We start from the raw sequence: 23,552 nt of genomic DNA, 5'->3' as shown, positions 1-23,552 counted from the left end.
TGATGATGCTTAAACAGAATTCTCCAAGGAAATGCAATAATTTCCAAAATGTGCTTTCTTACTAGCATTTGCTGCACTTGCTAAGCAGAAAAAATTTGGAGCAACCCCAGGATCTGATAGAACAGTGGTTCTCAACCTATGGGCCACAAGCTTGATAGGGGGTATTCATGGGACCATTTTCACAAGGGTCGTCTAAGACCATCAGAAAACACAGTTATTTAAAGTACAATTCAAAACAGTAGCGCCCGAATCCCATCCCAGCCTTCATCCAGTTACACCTTCCTCTCTTCCCCCCTTCCCCCTGGGGCCATAAGATCTCCCCAGAGCAGCTCCCTTGCACGCTGGGCCTGGGCTGTGGGCATAACCCGGCAGGGGCAGTTCCTATGTTTTGATAGCCTGCCTGAGGACAGGCAGGCCCTGTGTCAGCTCAGCCACATTCCTAGCCAGCAAGAGGCAATGATCTTCTAGCAGACATCCATCAGAGGAGGGGTGAGTGTGCTCCTGGCCCGAGGGCTTTGGCTAGGAGGAATTCAGACTTTTCCCGCCTCCCTCAACTTCCTGGTCACCCTGCAGTGGTGGCTCCACCCTGCAGAGCTCTCCCGAATCCCATCCCAGCCTTCATCCAGGTACACCTTCCTCTCTTCCCCCCTTCCCCCTGGGGCCACAAGATCTCCCCAGAGCAGCTCCCTTGCACGCTGGGCCTAGGCTGTGGGCGCAACCCGGCAGGGGCAGTTCCTGTGCTTTGAGAGCCTGCCTGAGGAAAGGTAGGCCTTCTGTCAGTGAAGTCCCTGCCCAACAAGGGAACCTGACCCGGTACCAGAAGATCCAATAGAGAGCATTTGAAGGAAGAGATGGGCAGACGCCAAGGCAAGAACTCCTCCAACAATCTAAAAAACAACATGAAAACACCAGATCCCAACGACCCTACATTAGAAGGACTTGAACCTCTTAATTCAGAAGAAGTGGAAAAAGTGCCATTATGAAAGCAATAGAGTCCCTTAAACAGGATATGAATAACTCCCTTAAAGAACTGGATGAGAAGTACAACAAAAAGATTGAAGAAATGAGTAAAGAAATGGATGAGAAGTATAACAAAAAGTTCGAAGAAATGAGTAAATCCGTGAATGATACACTGGGAAACCAAGAAAAAACAATCAAACAGGTAATGGAAACAGTTCAAGAATTGAAAACTGAAATGGAGGCAATGAAGAAAACACAAAACGAGGGTCGGCTGGATATGGAAAATCTAGGTAAACGAACAGAGACTAGAGAATCAAGCATAACCAATAGGATACAAGAGACAGAAGAACGAATCTCAGAGTCTGAAGATACCATAGAGAAAATAAATGCTCTGATCAAAGAAAACAGCAAATCCAACAAATTCTCATCACAAAACATTCAAGAAATCTGGGACATAATAAAAAAAACCAAATCTAAGAATAATAGGGATTGAAGAAGGAGAAGAACTGAAGATCAAAGGCCCAGAAAATATATTCAACAAATTTATAGAAGAAAACTTTCCCAACCTAAAGAATGATATTCCTATGAAGGTTCAAGAAGCATACAGAACACCGAATAGACTTGATCAAAAAAAACATCCCCTCGCCATATAATAATCAAAACACAAAACATACAGATTAAAGAAAGAATATTAAGAGCTGCAAAGGAAAAAGGTCAAGTAACTTATAAAGGTAAACCTATCAGACTTACACCGGACTTCTCTATGGAAACCATGAAAGCCAGAAGGTCCTGGATAGAGGTACTGCAGAAACTAAGAGACCATGGATACAAACCCAGACTACTACACCCAGCCAAGCTATCATTTACTATCAATGGAGAAAACAAAATATTCCAGGATAAGAACAAATTTAAACAATTCGTAGCCACAAACCCAGCCTTACAGAAAGTAATAGAAGGAAAATCACAACCCAAGGAATCCAACATTGCCAACACTGCCTACAATAACTCAGACATCTAGTGACCCTTCACGAGCTTAACTCAAAGAAGGGACACATACAAACTCTATTAAACAAACAAACAAAAAATAATAATAACCAGAGTCAACAACCACTGGTCATTAATATCACTTAATATTAATGGACTCAATTCACCTATAAAAAGGCACAGACTAAGAGACTGGATATGAAAACAGGATCCAACATTCTGCTGTTTACAAGAAACACACCTCAACCACAAAGACAGACATCTACTCAGAGTAAAGGGTTGGGAAAAGGTTTTTCAAGCAAACAGACCTAAGAAACAAGCTGGTGTGGCCATTCTAATTTCCAACAAAATTGACTTCAAACTAAAATCAATCAGAAGAGATGGAGACGGACATTTTATACTCATAACAGGAACAATTCATCAGGAGGAAGTCTCAATCCTGAATATCTATGCCCCTAATATAAAGCCTCCTACTTATGTAAAAGAAACACTTCTAGAACTCAAGGCAGTCATCAAACCACAGACACTAATAGTAGAAGACTTCAACACTCCTCTCTCACCAATGGACAGGTCAATCAGACAGAAATCTAACAGAGAAATAAGAGAATTATTGGAGGTATTTAATCAAATGGACTTAACAGACATCTATAGAACATTCCACCCAAATAGGCAAGAATATACCTTCTTCTCTGCAGCTCATGGAACCTTCTTGAAAAATTGACCACATACTTGGTAACAAAGCAAACTTCCACAGATACAAAAAATATTAGTAACCACCTGTGTCTTGTCAGACCACCATGGATTAAAGTTAGAATTCAACAACAGTGCTACCCCCAGGAAGCCAACAAACTCATGGAAGTTGAATAGTCAACTACTGAATCACCCCTGGGTCAAGGAAGAAATAAAGAAAGAAATTAAAGTCTACCTTGAATTTAATGAAAATAAAGACACAACATACTCAAACCTATGGGACACTATGAAAGTAGTGCTAAGAGGAAAGTTCATAGCACTAAGTGCCCAATTAAAGAAAACGGAGAAAGCACACATTGGAGACTTAACAGCACACTTGAAAGCTCTAGAAAAAAAAAAGAAGCTGACTCACCCAGGAGGTCTAGAAGACTGGAAATAATCAAACTGAGGGCTGAAATCAACAAAATAGAAACACAGAAAACAATCCAAAGAATCAATGAATCAAAAAGCTGGTTCTTGGAGAAAATCAACAAGATTGACAAACCCCTATCCAAATTAATCAAACGGCAGAGAGAGAACATGCAAATTAATAAGATCAGAAATGAAAAGGGGAACATAACCACAGACACAGGAAATTCAGAGAATCATTAGATTTTACTACGAAAGTTTATATGCCACAAAGTTGGAAAATGTAAAAGAAATGGACATTTTTTTTAGATAAGTACCATATACCAAAGTTGAACCAAGACCAAGTGAACAATCTAAATAGACCTGTCAGTCATGAAGAATTAGAAGCTGTTATCAAAAATCTCCCTACCAAAAAAAAGCCCAGGACCAGATGGTTTCAATGCAGAATTCTACCAGAACTTCCAGGAAGAGCTAATACCTATACTCCTTAATGTATTTCACAATATAGAAACAGAAGAATCATTGTCAAACTCTTTTTATGAAGCTACAGTTACCCTGATACCAAAACCACACAAAGACACATCCAAGAAAGAGAATTACAGACCAATCTCACTCATGAACATTGACGCAAAAATACTCAATAAAATACTGGCAAACCGAATCCAAGAACACATTAGAAAAATTATCCATTATGATCAAGTGGGCTTCATCCCAGAGATGCAGGGCTGGTTCAACATACGCAAATCTATCAATGTAATCCATCATATAAATAAACTGAAAGACAAAAACCATATGATCATTTCATTGGATGCTGAAAAAGCATTTGACAAAATTCAACACCCCTTTATGATAAAGGTGTTGGAGAGATTGGGTATACGAGGATCATACCTAAGTATAATAAAAGCAATATATAGCAAGCCGACGGCTAACATCAAATTGAACGGAGAGAAAGTCAAAGTCATTCCACTAAAATCAGGAACACGACAAGGCTGTCCACTCTCTCCATACCTCTTCAATATAGTGCTTGAAGTTCTAGCAATAGCAATAAGACAACATAAGGGGATCAAGGGGATTCAAATTGGAAAGGATGAAGTTAAACTTTCGTTATTTGCTGACGATATGATAGTGTACATAAGCGACCCCAAAAACTCTGCCAAAGAACTCCTAGAGTTGATAAACACCTTTAGTAATGTGGCAGGATACAAGGTCAGCTCCAAAAAATCGGTTGCCCTCCTATACACAAAGGATAAAGAAGCAGAGAGAGAAATCAGAGAAACATCACAGTTCATGATAGCCACAAATAGCATAAAATATCTTGGGGTAACTCTAACCAAGGAAGTGAAAGACCTATTTGACAAGAACTTTAAGTCCTCGAAGGAAGAAATTGAGGAGGATACCAGAAAATGGAAAGACCTCCCCTGCTCTTGGATTGGGAGAATCAACATAGTAAAAATGGCAATTCTACCAAAAGCAATCTATAGATTAAATGCAATTCCCATCAAAATCCCATTAAACTTCTTCACAGACCTTGAGAGAACAATAATCAAGTTTATATGGAAAAACAAAAAACCCAGGATAGCCAAAACAATCTTATACAATAAAGGAACTTCTGGAGGCTTTACCATACCTGACTTCAAACTCTATTACAGAGCAACAGTATTGAAAACAGCTTGGTGTTGGCATAAGAACAGAGAAGTCGACCTATGGAATTGAATAGAAGACCCGGGTATTAACCCCCAAACTTATGAACACCTGATTTTCGACAAGGGAGCTAAAGGTATGCAATGGAAGAAGGAAAGCATCTTTAACAAATGGTGTTGGCATAACTGGATGTCAACCTGTAGAAGAATGAAAATAGATCCATATCTATCACCATGCACAAAACTCAGGTCCAAATGGATTAAAGACATCAACATTAATACGACCACTTTGAACCTGATAGAAGAGAAAGTGGGAAGTAGTCTACAAGATATAGGCACAGGAGACCACTTCCTAAGCAGAACCCCAGGAGCATAGACAATAAGAGAATCAATGAATAAATGGGACCTCCTGAAACTGAGAAGCTTCTGTAAAGCAAAGGACACTGTCAGTAAGACAAAAAGGCTACCTTCGGACTGGGAGAAGATCTTCACAAACCCCTCATCAGACAAAGGTCTGATCTCCAAAATATACAAAGAACTCAAGAAACTAGACACTAAAACTCTAATTAACCCAATTAAAAAATGGGGTACTGAACTGAACAGAGAATTCACAACAGATGAACTTCGAATGGCCAAAAGGCACTTAAGGTCATGCTCAACCTCCTTAGCGATCAGGGAAATGCAAATCAAAACCACTTTGAGATACCATCTTACACCTGTCAGAATAGCTAAAGTCAAAAACACCAATGATAGCCTATGCTGGAGAGGATGTGGAATGAGGGGAACACTCATCCATTGTTGGTGGGAATGCAAACTTGTGCAGCCACTGTGGAAATAAGTGTGGCGGTTTCTCAGGAAACTGGGAGTCAACCTCCCTCAGGACCCAGCAATTCCACTCTTGGGAATATACCCAAGAGATGCCCTAACCTACTACAAAAGCATTTGTTCAACTATGTTCATAGAAGCACTATTTGTAATAGCCAGAACCTGGAAACAACCTAGGTGCCCCTCAATAGAAGAATGGTTAAAGAAGGTGTGGAACATATATACATTAGAGTTTTACTCAGTGGTAAAAAAAAACAATGACATCTTGAATTTTGCATGCAAATGGATGGAAATAGAAAACGCTTTACTGGGTGAGGTAACCCAGACCCAAAAAGAGGAAAATGGTATGTACTCACTCATAAGTGGATTCTAGCCATAGTTAAAGGTCTTTGAGCCTATTATTCGTGATCCTAGAGAAGCTAAATAGGAAGGTGAATATGAAGAATATGAAGAAATATGAAGAAAATCTTATAGTTATCCTCTTGGATACTGGAAGTAGATAAGATTTCCAGGCAAACTTGGGTGCAGGGGGTGGGGTGGGGGTGGAAGTAAGGGGAGATGATTAGAGAGAAGGGAGAGGGGGAGGATTGGGGATGGCTTGGGGGAATGGGAGGGGGGAGGAAGGATGGATATGGTACTTGGGAAGTATATATCTCAACTAAGGGAGCCATTTTAGGGTTTGCAAGAGTCTTGATTCTGGAGGGGTTCCCAGGCCCAAGGAGAGGTCCCCAGATTGTTCCCTGGGCAGCAGAGAAGAGCGTACCTGAACTGGCCCTGGTCCATAACCATACTGATGAATATTTTGTATATCACCATAGATCCTTCATCAGGCGATTGATGGAGATAGAGATAGAGACACACATTGGAACACTGGACTTAACTCCCTAGGTCCAAATGAGAAGCAGAAGGAGGGAGAACGTGAGCAAGAAAGGCAGGACTAGAGGGAACCTTCATCTGACAATAGATGGAGATAGAGACGGAGACCCACATTGGAGCACTGGACTGAGTCCCCAAGATCTAAATGAGGAGCAGAAGGAGAGAGATCATGAAAAAGGAAATCAGAACCGTGTGGGATGCGTTCACCCTCAGATACAAGGGGACTGATCGAATGAGAGCTCACCAAGGCCAGCTGGACTGGGACTGAACGAGCATGTGATCAAACCGGAGTCTCTAAATGTGACTGACATGGGGGCTGACTGAGAAGCCATTGTCAATGGCACTGGGTCTTGTTTTGTCTGCATGTACTAGCTTTCTGGGATCCTAGTCTGTTTGGATGCTCACCTTCCTAGACCTGGAGGGAGAGGGGAGGAATTTGAACTTCCCACAGGGCAGGAAACCCTGACTGCTCTTAGGACCAGAGAGGAAGGAGGGGAAGGAGTGGGGGGGGGGAGGAGAGGGAGTGGGGAGAATGGGAGGGTATGGGGAGGAGGGAGGAAGTGGAAATTTTTATAAACAAATAAATTAATGAATAAAAAAGATAAAAAACAGTAGCAAGCATTTTCATTATGAATTAACAATGAAAATAGTTTTATTGTTGGGGAGGGGGCTCATCACACATGAGAAACTGTATTAAGGGATCACAGCATAGGAAGGTTGTGCTGATATTTTGCTTGTGCTATAACAAAGCTTGCCTGAGGATCAGAGTGTGGAGCTAAACCACTAGTTAGTCATAGAGGCCAGGCAGTGGTGGCTCACACCTTTAATCCCAGTACTTGGGAGTCAGAAGCCTTTAATCCTTTCCCTAGGGAGGTGGAGACAGGAAGGGAAATGACTGGGCAGAGAGAGGAGTATAGGGCTGGAGGAGACATTCATTCTGAGGACTTGTATAGTCGGGACACCCCTTTCAGTCTGAGGATTTCGTAGAGGTAAGAATTAGTGGCTGCTCTGCTTCTCTGATCCTTTTGTTTCCACCCCCTAATATCTGACTCTGGGTTTTTGACATTAGACCGATTAGAACTCGCGCTACAGAAGGTTGAGACCCACCGTGATGGAGCCTGCTGAAACTGCCCTGTCGCATTCTGATAACAAAAGGAAAGGTGCTTCGTGAAGTTGTGACTCTAACGCAGAGATCACTGCAAGGAATTTTTATCTTTAAATCCACTTTATTTTATGCTGGGAAATCACAATACACACAAGCAAATATCTGGTAATAAGATAATAATATCACTCCATTTATTTTACATGTTTTCTTTAACATCCTGTGTAGAGACTTGGAAAAGAATGCCCTTTTTTTTCTTTCTGATCGAATTTTAGTTTTAGAAAGAAAACATGAGCTCTTGGAGTTTATTAAGTATTTACGACGGATTTATTAAGTATTTACCACAAGCCAAGCTGGCACTGAGCTTCAGACATGGATACGAGGGGGGAGCAATGTTAAGCAAATGATTCTAAAACAATTGTAAGATGGATGAGCAAAAATCCTTCAGAACACACAACCATGGCACGGTGAAAAAGGACATAGAAGATAAAAGTGATCGAGCTGAGCTACCTTGTAGGCCCCAAGTTACCCCCACTGCAGCAGGCCCCGCCCTCTAGGCCCCGCCCTCTAGGCCCCACCCCCACCGAGCAGGCCCCGCCCTCTAGGCAACAGGCACCCCGCAGCAGGCAGGCAGGCCCCGCCCTTCTGCAGCAGGCTCCGCCCCTCAGGAGGTGCCTTCCGGGCCTCCCGCACCCCAGGCATGGAGCTGAGCGCTGTCCCGGGACTCACACATCTGCTGCTGCTGCCGCTGCTGGCGCTCCGGCTCTCGGCTGGGGACTGCCCGTGCTCAGACGCTGCGCTCTGCCGACCGATTCGCCATCGCCCCGACTTCGAGGTCAGCACTCTCTCTGCCCATCGGTCTGGTACTCGAGGCCGAAAGAGAAGTCGCGGCGCTCACAGCAGCGTGAACCACCCGAGTCTTCCTCTTTTCCGATTCCCTTCAGAGTAGACGGGAACTGTGGGCGCAGGGGTTGGGCGGTTTCCCCGGCCGCTGCTTGAGCCCGCTAGTGCTCCAGCCCCACGGTTTCCCCAAGGCTGGCTCCTGTCCCTGCCTGCTCAGCCTCCTGTGGCGAGGGTAGGAGATCCGGTTCTCCCGACGTTCTGCTGACCTTTACTCTTCAAGCGGATTAGTTCTTTCGTTATGGACGCTCACCCACCCAGGAGTGGGACAAAAACAAGTATTTGAGTAAACTTTCCTTTAACCCAATCTTAAGGCTTATGAAGTCACATAACGAACTGACAGCAGTAGCTGGACCTGGAGGAAGTCAGAGAGGTCAGAGGGTCGAGTCTAACAAATTGGAGCAAAGAAAGAACAATTCATGAGTCTTAGCCTTGTATTTGGTTTTGAGGCATAGATATTTAAATCCCTGTGTTTGCACACATTGTTTAGAAAAAATAGTTACTGTTTTTGTAGATTCTTCCTACTGTGGAAACCTAACATCCTATAAAGGGAAAGATTTGGATCCATTAACGTTTCTTTGAGCAATGGTCATGAGCAGCACTCATTATAGAAGGCTCAGAAGTTAAGATTCTGAGTAATGGGTCTTTTATTACGGGCCAAATCTGAAAGAGAAGTAGTTGGTTAACAAAGGATAGTTGTTTACATTTTTATGATCTGGCTGGACTTCCAGCCAGAGATTAGTCAGTTGACTGGTTTCAGCCTGAAGCTCCTCCCCATAATTAAGTGATTTTATAACAGTCTGATTTATTGTGGTACTCAATACTTAGTGGGTTATATAGTATTTGTGAGCTTTTTGAATCACACACAAAGAAACAAAAGTATGCACATTGATATATTCATAGTAACAAGGCCTTCACTGGCTTTTTGTTTTTGAAATGGGGAGACTAGATGATACGACCTCCCTCCCACTGTATATATGTGTGTGTACGGGGGGATACTGGGGCCTTGAGGATCAGCACCATTTGTACTGGCTGTCTTTCCCTCAACTCTACACAAACTGGAGTCTTCAGAGAGGAGGGGTCATCAATTGAGAAAAGACTTCCAGAAGATCCTGCTGTAGGCAAGCCTGCAAGGAATTTTCTTAATCAGTGATTGATGTGGGAGCCACATTATGGGTGGTGCCCATCCCTGGGTAAGTGGTCCTGGGGTCTCCAAGAATGCAGGCTGAGCAATCTTCCAGGTTCCTGCGCTGTTTGAGTTCCTGTCCTGACTTCCTGGGAGGATGAACTGCGATGTGGAAGCATGAACTAAATAAACCCTTTCCTCTCTGAGCTGCTTTGGTCCTGGTGCTCATCCCAGTAATAGTCACCTAAACACAACATCATTCTCCACCATGTCAGACTCAGCACCCTCTTCCTTTGGATTTCCAAGATTGAGAGTGGTTGTTGTTTTATCAAAGGCCCTAGATGGGGTTTTTGTTTTTAACAAGTTGAATCTTAACTATGAGAATTAAAACATTGGGTCATTCAGTTTCACATTGTGTGTGTAGTTTATTGGATAGTTGCTTGGCAGGAAAAAAAATGAACTATGCATAGTTAATTCTGAAAAATAAGAGGATAAGAGAATTAAATGTTGGCCTTTGTGGTTATGGTTAGTGCTTTACACAGCCCTTCCCCATCCGTCCTCCGGTGGTCCCCTAAGCCTCTATTTTTAGTGCCAATGTCATGTGCCACCCCTGCTTCAAACACTAATGGATCACCAGATAAAATGAACAGTTCTGTGGTCCTCAAGATGCTGCTTGAGGGTGTCACCTAATTTATTAATTTTATATGGTTCCATTCTCGCTAGCATTTCTGTGTTGTAGCTGCCTTTGGTTCCAGAGTCTTAGAATACCTAGTTGTAAGGACTTTGACTTTGATTGTTGTCTGCAAACGTTCATTTGTCTGTAAGTATATCTTCCTTTTCATCCTCCAGGTTGCAGAAGTCCCCTAACTTGCAGTCATTGTGAATTTCTTGTCACCTGACTAGCAGATTCCCTTATATGGTATCACAGGCTCCTGCATCCCCTTGCATGCTTTAATGCTATTGTAATTAATTTCCTAGGGGATTGTGGTATTGCTGTGCCTCTAGTGCAGAGCAAAATGCCTCTCCTACATTTTACTGGAATTCATTAAGAATTTACAAGATCCATAAATTAATACCTTGAGATAAAAGGAACATGAACAGTGATGCTTTTGTGCCTCTAGAATTGTCTTTGAGAGGGGAAGGATGCTGGAGGAACAAATTAGATACTTTAAAATTGGACTTGACTGCTATTCTAAGTCAGCTCCATCAAGAGTACACAGAAAAACAACAAATATCCGTGGTTCCATCTGAAATAGGAAGAAGCTGGAGATCATCAAACTCTGTGACATTAGCTGCACTGCTCCCACCTTCGTGGAGACCCCACTTATGATCTTGTCTCATCCATCCTAACACCTCCCTCCTGTGATTCCAGTTTGGGTCCCTTTCTCACTTCAGCAGCAGCAGATTTTTCTAGACACATTCCTTTTCCTTTTAGGTGATGAGGAACGCAGGCAAAAGAACACAAAAACCATAAATGTGGAAATTGGATGGTTTTCTCATTTCAACTCTGTCACAAACTTTTTGTTTTGTTTTGCTTGATATATATATATATATATAATCGATAGTAAAAGTACAAAACCTTAAGTGAATCTCTGTGGTTTCAGAATTGCCATTCAGTCTGTGTAGAAGTTCACTGAGATACAGTTTGGAGTTTCAGTGGCTACCTTAGAGGAGTGATGTTCTTATGTGAGTCCATTATAATAAAGTGTTTCTATTAGATACAAATCCTTTTGTTCTCTCCATTTCCCTCAGGATGCTAACTTCTCAATAGGGCTGAATTACTGACATAGCCACTCACAGTTTACCCCAGATTAACCATTCTCTGCTTCTTTTCTGTACTTTCTCTAAATCCTAGGTGTCTGCCATAGTAAACATTTATAGTCACTGTGCTCGTTTTGTCTTCAGTCCTTGACAATGGCCAGTACTTCTTCCAGGCCCATGTAGCCAGCAGTTCCACTGGTAGCCTGGGGTCTTCATCCTGCACTCTCTGTGCCCAGTGTCCACCACAATACCTGACATGGAAGTGGTTCATGTATCTGGATGTCGGTATAATAATCTCGGATTAAGTGTTGGTGCCCACCCCTGTTTTCCTGGCAGGTCTTTGTATTTGATGTTGGACAGAAAACTTGGAAATCTTATGACTGGTCACAGATTACAACTGTGGCAGTTTTTGGAAAATATGACCCAGAACTTATGTGTTACGCTCATTCCAAAGGAGCCAGAGTAGTGCTAAAAGGTATGTTATTAGTAGACACATGTGCCTAGCCAATGGGAAAAAAGTATGTGTTTTATTTACTGTAGTCCTTTTTTATGCCTTTCTTCTTTTCCAAGACCTAAAGTTAATCGTAGATACTGTTAAATCTAGTCCAAAAATACTGATTTTTTTTAAAAAGTTAAAAAACCACTTATTTTTGAGAAAATGTGATTGCCCAATTACAGCATGCTGACCTTTATTTCTGGCCTGCAAGTGCTGCTTCTGAGAGTGATTGTACTCACAGTGACCATTTTTAAGATGAATCAGCAGTGGCTGCTATTTAGCATACGATTTCTCCATTTGGAAAGCACATTAGAGGCTTAATATTCCAAAGATTACAATGTGTCTCAAAGACATTTTGGGCTTTGTGAAGTATATGGCTTTTAACTTTGAAAAAGCATCTGTATTATTATGTCTGTGTCTTCCAAAGGTGATGTCTCCCTGAAGAATATCATTGATCCTACCTTCAGAGCATCGTGGATAGCTCAAAAAGTTAATTTGGCCAAAATACAATTTATGGATGGAATTAATATAGACATAGAACAAGAAGTTAATTGCTTATCACCTGAATATGAAGCATTGACGGCTTTGGTCCAAGAAACCACAGAATGTTTCCATCGTGAGATCGAGGGATCACAGGTAAAAAAATATTCATTTTTTGTTGTTTTTGGTTTTTAATCAATATATTCATGAAAATATGACTTATGATATCTTAGTTTTATAGTAATGGTGAAGGAATTTCTGCATATACTTCCCAGAACACCTTTTCTGGAGTGTTAATATTATTTAAGTTCCTAAATTTCTAGTAATAACAAAATACAACATGGGGATTGTTTTGTCTAATTAACTGCACCACTGCAGGCTGTAGGGCAGCAGGAAGCCAGAAGGGTCTAAACCGCCTTTTACTAGTACAGAGCAGAAAAAGCAGGCACTAAAATGGAGAAGTGGTGCTGGGGAGTTGCCTCATTCTCTGCAATCTCTATATTATTTGCAAAGCACTCAGGACTCCTGAAAGCTTGCAGGACTAATGCTGTACAGCCAGTCAGAACTGTAAGAGTAGGCCATGAACATAATTATAGCAGATCCCAACACAAGGCATCTTGCCAGACAGTATGTAAGTAGCAATGGGCTCCATGCTTCCAGATCAGGGCTGTTAAACATTGCCACATAGTAAGATAACCCAGGGTCTTAAAAAAGAACGAAACCCTAAATACCTGTGTGCACATACTACAGTCTTTTCCAGAAATATTCATGAGGCCCTGGGTACAACCTCCAGCACTGAAAAAAAAAAAGGTCATGTCTTAGGGTTTCTTTGGCAACTCTTACAAGAGGAAAGCATTTAACTGGGGCTGACTTATAGTATCACAAGTTCAGTCCATTACTATCATGGTGAGATACATGGTGGCATGCAGGCAGAGGTGCTGGAGACGGAGCTGAGAGCTATACATCCTGATTCATAGGCAGCTAAAGAAGACTGTGTGTGCCACACTGGGTGTAGCTTGAGCATATAGATGTCAAAACCAACCTCTACAGTGACACACTTCCTCCAAAAATGGCACACCCACTCCAATAAGGCCACACCTCCTAATAATGTCACCACCTATGGGCCAAGCATTCAAACACATGAGTCTATGGGGACCATACCTATTCAAACCACCACACTGAGCAAATTAATGATCCCTACATTTAAAGTCCTACTATATGTGGTGGTACATGTTTAATCCCAGTCCTTAATTGATAGAGGCAGGAATACTGGGATTTCAAGGCTAGCCTGGGCTATACAGTGGGATGCTGTCTCAATAAAGTCAAAGTATTTATTTAAGTAGGACTCATAAACATTGTCCTTGGTATCCATGGAAGTTGTTTCCGGGACTTTGGATATCAAAACCTATAGATATTAACGTCATGTACAAAATGGCAAATATTTGATATAACTTATGCAAAACTGCCCATATACTTTAAATCATATTTATATTACTTATAATACCCAATAGAATGTAAATATTACATACAAAGCTGTGACATTGTAATCTTGAGGATATAAGGGTAAGAAAATATTCACACATGTTCACTATAGACAATTAGCAAACAATTTTTATCTAGGTAGAATCAATGGATGTAGAACTCACCATTATGTAAAATATGTATAATATATTTTGAGTATCTATTATATATACACTTAATATTCATTCAAGGTAGAGCATCATAAGCACTATAAACCAATGATTATGAAACTTGCTCTGGATCACGTGAGGATGCTATTTAAAATTTCTTAACACTAATTCATCGAATGTGGGACTTAGGTGATTCTAGCAGAGCTGATATGAGACTCATTGGTAAACTAGAAGACACAAGGATGGACACATGGAGTAGGAAGGAGATTCATGGCTTAGACTTGGATGATGGCAGCACTCTTGCACTCAGGAAATGTTTGCTAAATGTTTGTTGAATTAATTTTTTAAATTTACATTTATTTAATCTGTGCATGAATGTGTGTGTGTGTGTGTGTGTGAGAGAGAGAGAGAGAGAGAGAGAGAGAGAGAGAGAGAGAGAGAGAGAGAGAGTCATTTCTCTCCTTCCACCAGGGAATGAACTCAGGTTTCCACACTTGGTGGTAAGTCCCTTTATCCCGAGCCATCTTGCCAGTTCTGAATATATTAAAAGATTTTAAAAGGTATATATCATTTATACAGGTTAATCTTGAAATAATACTTGAGAATTCCATTATAAAAAAGGAAAGAACAGAACAAAAGATAGACCACTTAAAAAGGAGTCATTCCTGACATGGTTCAAAGGTTCTTAAGCTACAGATCAGAAAACAAAAATGCCCAAAATAGAGAGCCTTGAGTGGGGAACAGCTTCATAAGAATGCAGAGTTAAATAGCTGGAAATGCCTGTAAAGAGTTCTTTCTTCATCCTCCTTCTGAAAGTAGACTCAGATGCTGTGATGGTTTAACTAGGTATGGCCCCCATAGACTCATGCTTGTTCTATAGAGACTGGCACTATTAGATGGTGTGGTCTAGTGGGAGAAGTGTGTCATTGTGGGGACAAGCTTTGAGCTCTCAGTATGTCCAAGTTATGTCCAGGGTGGTAGACAATTCACTTCCTATTGCCTGCACATCACATCCTTTCAGCTCCTTCTCTAGCACCATGTGCATGTGTGCTGCCATGCTTCCCACCATGACGACAATGGACTAAACCTGTGAAACAGTAAGCTAGCCCCAATTAAATGGTTTCCTTTATAAGAGTTGCCATGGTCATGGTGTCTCTTCACAGCAATAGAAACCTAACTAAGACAGATGCCTCATGTGACTTAGCAAGGGGAAGCTGTACGAGCTAACACTAAAACTCAAGGCTTTGCCCTTCCTGTCTCTAACCACTCACTCCTTTCTCAGAAGTGTAAGATAAACCATGACAGGCAATTCAGGCGAAGACTCTTAGTATTCAAGACATATAAACAGTAACAGCGTAGACTGGAATTTAACTGTTTAGAGGTACTCACTCTGTCTACCACTGCAAGACAGCTCCCATTTTGTACTAAGAGGCAGTGACAAAATGGGTCCAATATGTAAAAATTTTACTTCATAACCATTTGTTGTAGAACTGTTAGTACTCAATGAATCACAGGGGAAACTGAGAAAGTCTGAAAGTTTTGCTGATATAAGTTAGACAAAATATAAAGACTTTATATAAAAACTCATTTTATTATAATTTGTAAGTGTTTACTGGGTACCTGACTAAGGGAAAACATTTGGTGAGATTTTATAAGTTTTTATACAATAAAACTTATTAATATTCCGTTAAAGTAAAAAGCATATTTGAAGTGACTCATCCTTGGTGATCATCATTCAAAGTAAAGGGTATTTTATCACCTGTTTCATTTGGCTATGTCCAGAAAGTAAGATCATTTAAATGATAAGCTAAACATTTTGAGTTGATGAATGAAGCCCAATTCTCTGACTGTAATATTGGGTCCACCCTACCATGTCATATAATTATAATTCAGGGACTAACTCAGAATACCTCAGGTAGTACCAAGAGGTGATGTCTTCTGTATTTGATTTTTTCTCATGTGGCTTCACTTTACTTATCCAGGGCCCCATCATAGTGTGTTACTATTTAACCTGCTTCTTTCAGTCAGTGAGTTACCAGCCAACCTTTGAGAACATCGGAATTTGGAATTCTTTTTCTTTACAGTGCTGTGCTCCTGGTCCTTGTGTATCCAGACACATGTGCAAGCCAGCCCAGTGTAGTAACAAAATATATTTATTAGACCTCTTCTATACATGTCCAATCACATATGCATACACTGTAAGCAGTTCTTTATTCTTGAGTAGAATAAGGCAAGAGAATGCTAAAAATCTGGTATAATATACTTTTCCATGTTATATAAAATAATATGCAGTTTTTTCCCCATAGGTAACATTTGATGTAGCTTGGTCACCAAAGAACATAGACAAAAGGTGCTATAATTACACTGGAATTGCAGGTGCCTGTGATTTTCTCTTTGTGATGTCTTATGATGAGCAAAGTCAGATCTGGTCAGAATGTATTGCAGCAGCCAATGCTCCCTATAATCAGACATTAACTGGTAAGAATTCAAGAAATGATCACTTGGTAATATTTACTCCAAAACCTCACACACTAAAGTACCTTTTAGTTATTCTAAAATATTTTCTAATTATTTTCTAAATTACCTTTTATACAAAAGCTTGCTTTATAAATAAAATATAATAAAATGTATTATAAAATTTATTATACAATAAGATAAAATAAATTGCAGTGCTTCAGTATTTACAAAAAATTGAAAATTTCATTTACTTCTTATTACAGTATCATGGGATAGCTATATTATTATTGATCCTACATTATACTTCAAGTCTAACACTCTTGTCATATGCCAAGACATTTTTGTCTAATATTATGATATTTAAATGCAGAAATTCACAGCTGGTCAGAGTGCAGACAATAGTTGTATATGGACTCAACCACAAATAGGAACTTATGGGAACTGTAGCACACACATGCACGCACGCACACACATGCACACACGCACACACATGCACGCATGCGCACACACACGTGGCTCAGGGACCACCTGAGGTAGATAGAAAGGATGTACAAGCCAGAGCTGACGTGTCTTCTGACAAGACTGCACACTCCGAAGCTTGCAGCAGCTGTGGCTGCCTGCACAGGACTGGCACAAGATCCAGTCAGTCATGGTTCTCATGAGTAGTTGGAGTTTGTTCATTCTTTGTGTCCGAAACTACAGGTTACTACAGAATAAAAGCAAGGACATTTCTTGTGTAGTCATTAGGAAATATACAGAGTATTTTTAAAGATGGTTGAACTTCTAAAAGAAATTTCGAATATCACTGTCACAAAGTTTTAATATTATAGAAGCTTTAGAATCTCAAATATCAAAAATGTTAACAGCTAACACATAAAATTAGTTTGGTTTCTTGCAATTTTCATTTCTCCAATTATATTTTGTATATTTTGTTTTCATATCATCTTCATTGGATATTGTCTCTTATTAAAAATGAAAGCTTAGAAAGTATGACATGGACTTCTGGTTCTTAAGGGATGACTTTTATTATATCATAGATGTATCTGCACAAATATACCTGTCTTTACAAACTTAAGATCTCCCGTGGCTGCCCAGCTTCTATGTACATATTAACAGATATATAAACAGAATTATGTGTTTTTCTATCCCCTTGTGACTAGGATATATTGACTACATCAAGATGGGCATTAGCCCTAAGAAACTCGTGATGGGTATTCCCTGGTATGGTTATGATTATATCTGCTTGAATATGTCAGAGGTAATAACAACTTATTTGTTATGTAGTATTACTCCATTATATATTTTTTCTGCTTTGAAAATGTGAAACTTTAAATAATTTCTGAAATATATTTTGAAGCTAAACTTTGTTTCTTTTTAATTCTTTAATATGGAAGTTTCTGAATGCCATGCATTTTCATTTTATTATCAATTTAATGATTATTCTGTACAGTCAGATTATACTGAATCTTCTATTTCTAACAGTTTTTATTACTTGTCTTATTTGGATTTTTAAATTTTCTTAATAATAACATGAACATTTTGTATTTCTAGGATGACGTCTGCACCATTGCAAAGGTTCCTTTTCAAGGGGCTCCTTGCAGCGATGCTGCAGGACGTCAGGTGCCCTACAAACTGATCATGAAGCAAGTAAATAGTTCTGTTTCTGGAAGCCAGTGGGATGAGGACCAGCAAGCTCCCTATTATAACTACAAGGTAAACTGTCATAAACGATGTATGATCTTTATTAGTTTCCATAATTCTGTATTTGTGGTTATATAGTTGGCATTAGTAATTTGCCAGCTTTACTGTTTAGGTGCCTAAACCTGTCTTTGAGTCTGTGTAATCAGGAACTTTAGCTGCCTGGGGAACAACTGAAGTTACGCTCCTAGTGCAATACTCTGCTTGGTCTACTTCCTTTTGAATGTTTATGCATATCACAAACCTTAATAGCTGGCAATTATGCTAAGGTAATTTGCTTTTCAAAGGGCTTTGGACAAAGTAGGTTTTCTGTTTGAAAGTCTCCATTTATTTCAAAATAGCTTAACAATTCTAATGAGATCCAGAGAGGTGGAAATGAAGCTGAGATTAATAGATGAGTCATTATAGTTTTTATATTGAAAAACAGCATCTGTCAATTTTATTTTACAAGTAAAACAAATTATAAGGAATTTTAGAAGAAACAGAAAGACATTACGTAAGAAAACATACATATATCTGTATGTATAGCATATACAAACATACAAACATGTGGACATACATACACACACAAACACACACACATATATATGCAATATTATTAGAACTCTGTTTTGAGAACTGTTAGCATATGCACAGACATGCACATATATGTGCAAATTGCATGCATATGCAATGACCAAGCATCTTTAGAAAACACTTGGCTATATCTATTGGTCTGGGATTTCCTTTTTTTTTTAAAGGATTTTTTTATTTATTCATTTATTATGTATAGTGTTTTGCATGCATGTACATCTACAGGCCAGAAGAGGGCACCAGATCTCATTACAGATGGTTGTGAGCCACCATGTGGTTGCTGGGAATTGAACTCAGGACCTGTGGAAGAACAGCCAGTGCTCTTAACCACTTAGCCATCTCTCCAGCCCTGGAATTTCTATTGTATGAAATTATATTAAAATATTTAAGAAATACTGCAATACATAAAGCTATTTATTTAACATAGAACCTGCTTCAGTTCACTCAGAACAGGGTAGGGGAACAGTATTTTATTGTTATCATAATCAATTATATATAATTTAAATAAATATATATAAAATGATAGTATATACTGTCATAGACTGTTTTATAATCATTGGTGTAATTTTTTTTACCAAATGAGAAGATGCAGGAACATTTTTTTAAAAACAGATATAATTTCAAGAAAGTATTATCTATTTATGGTATACAACCTGCTTTGATATACATATCCATTACATGTGTCTTATTTCAGACAGTTCTTTTATAGTGAGATTAGTTAAAATCAGCAATTTTAAAATATGTAATCCCTTGCTACCTTGCTCTTAGTGATAGTGATGGCGGTATTTACTCCATCTCTCTGACTTATTTCCTTGTCTGACTAAGTAGTGTGTCCTTTAAACGTCTCCCATTCTCCCCAGCCACATTTTCTGATATAACCACCATTTTAGTTTCTTTGAAAGAATAGATTAGTTTTGGGAGTTAAGAATGTTTACTTTATTTCCTAGACACACTTTAAAATACTTTTATTCACATACATTAGTTGCATATATCAATGGGATTCAGAGTGGCTTTCAATGCAATACATAGCATCCACTGATAAAATCAAGGTGGACAGCATTTTTCCTTTGATTTCTTTATGTCTAAAGCTCCTGAACTCTTACTTTTTATTCATGAGCTATTCTTTTTATCTGACTGAGTGTATGGTGGTAACCACTATCCAGAACATACTGGTTGATGTCAAATAATTCATGAAACATTCTGGGGTAGCCTTGGAGGCCATTTGATAGCACTTTAAGCAACAGTCTATTCTTATGATTATGTTCCTCATTTTCAATCACAGTACAATCAAGTTTCTTTTGTGTCTGAAAAGAATCATTCAGCTTTTTTATTTGGTTCAGCAATAGCAGCTTCGTCTTGGACTCAATATTCTAGAATCATGTATATTTTAAACATGCTTAAACCAATCAATCCACAAAGTAAAGAATGAAGAATGAGATATGCCTCCTTGAATGAGTTCACTAAACTGAAATGTACCATGGCCTATTTGCTTTTGAAGTTACTATTGTTCTTCAAAGTAGACTAATCAAAAAACTAATTCTAAGAGTGCCTCCACAGATAGAAATATTACTGTCATTCATTCAGAATTGCCTTTAAGTGGTTTCTTAATGCATATAAAACATTTTTTTTACTATAGTTCTGTTTTTTCTCCTAATACATTTTCCTCCATTTATTCTTTTGCCTACATCTATCTGGTCCTTTCATTTATTTTTAAATAACCCATGTGTTTCTTGAGAGACACAGGGTACAAGACCACAATCTAGTTCATTGTTCTTAATCAGTTCTGTGCTAAGTCACTCAGGGAGTCACCTCCACCAGCCTCTAAGAATCGATTCTGTAAGACCCAGGCAGAGGGCACTTTCCTCCTTCGCTGCTATTACCTGTCCTTCTGACTGATTTATCACAAACAATCTTCATCTGTTGAACTCCTAAGTTGGCACACTTCCAGAAACTGTAAAGAATACAAACAAACAAACAAACAAGCTGGTTTTAATGGACAGCAGCAGTTTCTCTTTTTAACTTGACTTGCATATCAGTTACCCAGTGGAATATTAAAACAGAGGACAAACAAATATGAATCCTAGCATCCGCCTTAGAAGATTTGATTCGGTCAGTTTTATGCAGAGTGAGACCTAGGGATCTGAACTGTTAGTTCTGTCTTGTGTTGTTCTAGACAAGGCCTCACTGTGTAGCGTAGGCTAGCCCTGAACTCATGATCCTCTCACCTCGTCCTTGAGAGCGCCAGGTGCTCATCACCAGACCCTGCTAGAGTCTATAAATGTAACACTCCATGATTTACAATGATTCAAGTGTACATCTGAGTTGACAGTCAAGATAATATTTAGGAAGATCATGTATATAACCATGAAGTAACAGAGCAGGAAAGTAATGTGCTATAAAGTTTTCATTATTTCTTTGCATGCATTTTGAATCCTTGAATTTAAGAACTTTTCCTCTGCTGTATTGAATTCTGTAAATTTCCAATTTACTTGTTTTTGTATAGGATCCTGCTGGCCGTTTTCATCAAGTGTGGTATGATAACCCCCAGAGCATTTCACTAAAGGCGGCATATGTCAAAAACTATGGCTTGCGGGGCATTGGCATGTGGAATGCAAACTGTCTGGATTACTCAGAAGACACTCTAGCCAGAGAGCAAACGAAAGCAATGTGGGGAGCCTTAAAACCATGGTTGTAATGAAGAGAGAGGAGCATCTTTTGTCAGACTATTAGATTTTGCAAGAATGAGTTGTATAAGTGGGTCTAATTTCATGCAAAGAAAAAAATTTATATTTTTTTCATGTTGTCATAACTTACCTATTGGGATACTCAAAAAACAGGTAAGAAATAAATTTTTCATTTGAACATAAAAGATACATACATATCTTAGATATCCCAGGAATAGAAAAGCAAGAAACAAGTCAACATACTCTATTAAATATTCCTCTATGTTTCAATATTACAATTTAGTTAGAAAAATTGCTTTCAAAATTTCATGGTGAATTTTCTCTCCTGGTATTAAAATATACTGTTAAAAATTATTACTGATTTAAAAAAATGTGTAACTAGTGGACAAAAGAGAGTGATGTGGTGGGGAATGAATATGATCAAATTAGGTTATACACATGTATAAAAATATCAGAATGAAGCCCATTATTTTTTACAATTATTACATGCTAATAAAAAATTGACAAGAACTCTGTAACTTGAAATGGAAATAGTTGGCTTCAAACAGACTTTAAGGTCTAGTCTTTGAGAAGCAGTTTATGTTGAATTTATTTTCAACAAATCTTAAATTTAGAACCAGGAATATGGTATCTCTTCAGATTCATGAAAATAATTAGACATGATTTTTCTGCTTCCTAACCTCATAGTACATACGAATGCTTCATGACATACCCACATTAGCATCACTTAATCCATTAGAGAGTGCATGAGATAAAAGTATGCATACAAATTAAACGTGAGAAGATAATTTGGTAATATTTGAACCAGTAAATTAGAAGTACCTGCTGTGAGATTTATGTGTAAAATTCTTGTAGTAAGAAGAAGCTGATGTTGAACTTGATTCTATTCACTGTTTATACTTGTAGTCATTCATGGTCCTTCACTTATTAATGCTCAGTTCTTGCCTAGTTTTCTTGTTTTTCTTCGACATTTGCAGTTTGCTTTTAAGCTACATAAGAACATTATTCTTACTGTCTTTTTCTAAAAGATCACTTTTGTGAAAATAAATTTCTAAATGTAAAGCAGTTTTTGTTCTCTTTGTCAAAGCAACTAACAACAGTGTTATAGGTCTGGAGAGCTGGCTCAGCAGGTAAGAGCACTGGCTGCTCTTCCAGAGGGCCGGGTTTCAATTCCCAGCTCCTACAGGGCAGCTCACAACTCCATTTCCCCAGGGATCTTTTATCTCCAGTTCCAGGGGATCCGACACACTCTTATGGCACACACATAGGACACAGACATACAAACATCTGTGCATATTACATTAAATAAAAATACAATAAACCATAACATTATAAATATATATTACTTCCTGAAAATACATAGATTAAATGTTTGTTGTTGCGGAATAATCTTTTTGTACAGTGTGAAGATGTGTTCCTGTGATTAGTTTAATAAAAAGCTGAACAGCCAATAGCTAGGCAGGATTTCTGAGCAGAGAGGACACTGGGAAGAAAAAGTGAAGCCTCCAAGGACACAGAGCAAGCAAGACTGGCAATACAGATATGAGGAATACATGACAGAAAGTAAGTTAATAGACATGGGTCAATTTAAGTTATAAGAGTTAGTTAGAAACAAGCCTAAGCTATCGGCTGAGTTTTCAAAACTAATAAGAAGTCTCAGTGTCATTATTTAGGAGCTGGCTGGCAGGATCAGAAAAAGACTCATTACAGTTTGTATCCTTTGAACTCCATGTACATAAATACTACCTTTACATATAATCCCCTTCCAAACTGGAATAAGTGATTTATCAAGTATGTTATGATAATGTTATGTTTTCTATTTACATAGTTGTTTATGACAGTAAAATTATTTACTTCATTAGTATATGTTGAATAACTTTATTTTTAAAAATCATTTTATATTTCTAAAAGCAGTACAAATTACATTATTAGACACAAATTTGCCGTACATGTATATACAATTGTTTTTAATAAAATATCATTAATATAATAAATTCTATTTCTAGGCAAATATATTGGTATTTACTGAAACATTACACATTTTGCTAATCATTAATTTTGCCATAACATTCCCTTTTAACATTATTAAAAATGAGAAATTATAAAATGTAGGACTATAAAATATGTAATCGTCTTCAAAATAGTCACTATTTAAATTTATATTATAACTTGCAATACCCACACAAAACGTGGGTATTTTTTTAAATTTATTCTTAACTGATACATCAACCTTATGATTTACAAAAAAATATTGCCAAGAA

The 23,552-nt window shown here is 38.6% G+C and overlaps 2 protein-coding genes across 16 annotated transcripts in view; one reads left to right on the top strand and one right to left on the bottom strand.

Moving 5' to 3' along the window:
- Window positions 1–8,147: 8,147 nt before the first annotated feature.
- Window positions 8,148–22,353, top strand: Ctbs (chitobiase). Its single transcript, XM_048453649.3, has 7 exons — window positions 8,148–8,320; window positions 11,609–11,747; window positions 12,196–12,404; window positions 16,186–16,357; window positions 17,497–17,594; window positions 17,888–18,049; window positions 21,111–22,353. Exons 1-7 carry the CDS (start codon window positions 8,186–8,188, stop codon window positions 21,300–21,302), a joined length of 1,107 nt encoding a protein of 368 aa, XP_048309606.1. The 5' UTR covers window positions 8,148–8,185; the 3' UTR covers window positions 21,303–22,353.
- Spata1 (spermatogenesis associated 1) overlaps window positions 16,017–23,552 on the bottom strand; it is a 38,863-nt gene continuing 31,327 nt past the window's right edge. For 8 of the 15 annotated variants that reach the window (XM_085677586.2, XM_085677588.2, XM_085677585.2 and 5 more), the window contains 2 exons: window positions 20,488–20,558; window positions 16,017–16,337 (listed from right to left, as the gene is read on the bottom strand). In XM_085677586.2, coding sequence (XP_085533712.1) covers window positions 20,536–20,558 — 23 coding nt within the window. In that variant the 3' untranslated portion in view covers window positions 16,017–16,337; window positions 20,488–20,535. Of the gene's footprint in view, window positions 17,043–20,487; window positions 20,559–21,555; window positions 22,281–23,552 lie in introns of those variants that run through there. The other 7 variants (XM_085677587.2, XM_085677579.2, XM_085677581.2 and 4 more) reach the window with 4 other exon arrangements.

The sequence above is a fragment of the Myodes glareolus genome, chromosome 17 (genome assembly GCF_982192425.1).
Source record: "Myodes glareolus chromosome 17, mMyoGla1.1, whole genome shotgun sequence".
Taxonomy (NCBI): Eukaryota; Metazoa; Chordata; class Mammalia; order Rodentia; family Cricetidae; genus Myodes; species Myodes glareolus.
Note: the sequence above shows the minus strand (reverse complement) of the source record. Positions and strands in the feature narration are given on the sequence as shown.